The following is a 2,995-nucleotide window of genomic DNA, read 5'->3' on the forward strand; positions in this document are numbered from 1 at the left end:
CTCCCGCCACCATTTGCCCGTGGGGAGGGTGAGCGCTGGGTTCATCCCCGCGGCGCTCCCAGGAGGGATTTTTGCAGCTGGGGATGCCGAGCAGCTCCGCGGCTCTCGCCACCCGTGCCACGTCCCGGCTGCTCTTCCCCGGCACGGCTGGAGAGGTGACCCAAAATGAAGGGGGCGCGGGCAGCGCTGGCAGCTTCAGTCCAGGGCCAGCGAGGGGATCTTGCAGACGAAGGGGAAGGCTCTGCCACAGGCGTTGTCGTTCCAGGAGCGCAGTGCTACCCCCCAAAAAAACAAGGCGTTAGCAAAAATAGGCACGAGGAGGTAACCATGCACCGCCCTCGGGACTGGGACCTCCTGCCGTTGCGGGAGGCTTTCCCCAGATGTGCTTCCATTTGCACTGTTCCCAGCCATGCCCTCTCCCAGCATCCCCATCCCCGTCCTGCAGATGCTGGCAGGGATGCCTGGCCCCAGCTCGAACATGGTAGTGGGGAGGCAGCTGCAAATACAGCCCCGTACCCCACAAAATATCAACAGGCTGCCCATGGACGAGGCGTTCAGGTATGTCCAGGGGGTCTGGATACACTTGACTGGTCTCACTGGCAATGAGGGTGTGAAGTGGGATTTTTGCACAAGCAGGGTCTTGCCCCGCTTCAGCAAGATGACCCTGACCTGACCGACGGAGGGAAAAGCTGGCAAACCGATGGGTGTTTCCACAGGCCTCCCGTGTGGGAGGGGAAATGGGAAAATTTGACCTTACGCTAAATTCGGTAATTCTTCAAAGTGGATGATGCTCCCCTCCTGCCGCTGCTCTGGGAGAGGGAGATGGGCTGTGAAAGCCAGTGTGTGTGTGTATGTGTGTACATGGTGAAAGAGAAAACACATCCCTTCTCTGCAAAGAAAAAAGAAAATCATAATAAAAAATTAAACTGCAAATCCTCAGCTTGCCAGCAACCTCTTCAGAAAAGCACGAGCCGCAGTGGATGGAATTTATTGACATGCAAATAAGACTCAAGGTGCCCTCGACGCCCGGCGCGGCACTCACCGCTGCTGTGCCTGTACCAGATCTGCACGCAGTCCTCCTCCTCCGGGATGGAGTGGATCCCGTCGTCGGGCTGACTGCCGTCCCAGTAGTGGTAGTCGTAGGAGGAGCCGTCCGTCCACTCGAAGTGACCCTCCTGGTGCGGGGCAAGCCGGGAAAGGCGGCGATCGCAGAGCTGCATTTGTGGGGGTTGGGGGGTCCCGCTCCCGGGCAGACCCCGTCCCGGTCCCCATCCCCGGTGCCACACAGCCCCGGGGGACGGCGGGAGACTGTCACCACTCAGCAAAGGCCAAACAGCTCATTTGGGTTTTACGACTGAAAACTTACCTCCAGAAAGCTCCAGCATTCGCAGTGTTCTCACCAGGGGAAGCCCAAAAATTAAACCCATATATTTTTTAACACGCCCACCCAATTCTGTGTTCCTTCTCCTTTTTCTTTTCCATTCCTTTCCCAATATCTACAAAAAATTTGCTGGCATGGGACTGTTCTTCTGATGGTTTCGATTTTTCTTTGTTACATATTAGACTATATATTTCCAACATGTCAGCTTTGAAAAGTTGCAGATTATCACAAGAAAACAATGAAACTTGGTGATTATGGACGTTGGAGACATTTTCAGTTTATTTGCTTTTCTTGGACCAGTAGCACAATACTCTTTCTATTAATCCCTTAATAAAATATGATGTCAATAATTAGTAATTATTAATCTATTAATTCTAGTAACACTTTTCTTTTAAAAACAGACTGGAGGGGATGAAATGACAACTTTCCCCCATGCGCTGCACAACAGACCCTACGCCACCACCTGATTAATGGGGCTATGAGGAATGAAGAAGAAAACCAAGTGGCTTTCCAGGGGGGAAAACACAGGGAATTGACTTTTTGAAAGCCATTTCCCACATGATTACGGCCAGCTCTCACCTGCCGCAGGTCGTTGAGCCCCGTCCAGATGTCGGTGGGGATGCCCGGCACACGGCTGTTCACCAGGTCGTACACGAAGACGTTTTCTTCCCAGCTGGCAAAACAGAGCAGTACGGAGCCGCTGAGGGGTATGTCAGGCAAATGGTCAGGCATGCTCCTAAGCACTCGCCCTACAGCATGGCCAAATGGGTCCCCCTCTTCTAATTGCTGTTGATTACTTTCCCGGGTCTGTGCAAGAGGTGCGCAGTTAGGGTGAGAGCTGGGGGAGAGGGAGCGGGGGAAAAAGCCTGTGTAATCACGTTGTATTTCTATCCCTTTTTCAAGAGTAAAAAATGCAGTTTTGGGAAATTTAGGGAATACTACGTCAGTTTTCCTGCCAGGCCAGGAAAAGGCATTTTTTACACTGCCTTTGTGTGCCCAGTGCATCAGACTTGACCCAGTCGCAGAGGGATGCTTAGGCTGGTGCAGAGGGATGCTTAGGCCGGGACACAAGCTTGCAGCTGGCACAGAGGTTGTGCTGTGGGAATGGGACTTCGTCCCTGTTTTCCTTCTTTCCCAGCCCGTGCCAGGGTGGGATGACATGTTTCTGCGCCCCTCACCTGTGGATGGAGGCCAGCTTGGCTGATCTGATGCCAATGGAGAACTCGGCGCAATAGAGGTCGGCTTCAGCCCAGGTTTTATTGATGGGAAAGTACCGGTAGCAATGGCCTTCATACTCTGTCCAGAAGAGCGGGCAGGAGTAGGCATGGACGGGCTCCGGCATGGCTGGGGGCAGAGCAGAGGACATCCAGCAGCTGGTGGCAAAGCAGCATGGCCAGGCAGCCGAGCAGGCAGTGGAGGCAGCGCTGCCCAGCCCTGCTCCCCCCACCTCACCCGGGCAAATAACCACCAAACACATGCATGGAAAAACCAACGGTTGCAGAAGCCATGCAAGAGTTTGCAAAAGCCAAAACACGTTTTGCGAAAGCCGTGGGTTTCTCGGTTTTAGCATCTGCCTAAATCAGGAGGGACATTTCAAGCCAGTTTGACATCGTT

The 2,995-nt window shown here is 53.7% G+C and overlaps 1 protein-coding gene across 1 annotated transcript; it reads right to left on the bottom strand.

Moving 5' to 3' along the window:
- Window positions 1-189: 189 nt before the first annotated feature.
- On the bottom strand, window positions 190-2,724 carry CLEC19A (C-type lectin domain family 19, member A). Its single transcript, XM_009577519.1, has 4 exons — window positions 2,560-2,724; window positions 1,961-2,054; window positions 1,043-1,175; window positions 190-275 (listed from the first exon to the last, which is right to left on the bottom strand). Exons 1-4 carry the CDS (start codon window positions 2,721-2,723, stop codon window positions 196-198), a joined length of 471 nt encoding a protein of 156 aa, XP_009575814.1. The 5' UTR covers window position 2,724; the 3' UTR covers window positions 190-195.
- Between the last annotated feature and the right edge of the window lie 271 nt (window positions 2,725-2,995).

The sequence above is a fragment of the Fulmarus glacialis genome, unplaced genomic scaffold (genome assembly GCF_000690835.1).
Source record: "Fulmarus glacialis isolate BGI_N327 unplaced genomic scaffold, ASM69083v1 scaffold17995, whole genome shotgun sequence".
Classification (NCBI taxonomy): Eukaryota; Metazoa; Chordata; class Aves; order Procellariiformes; family Procellariidae; genus Fulmarus; species Fulmarus glacialis.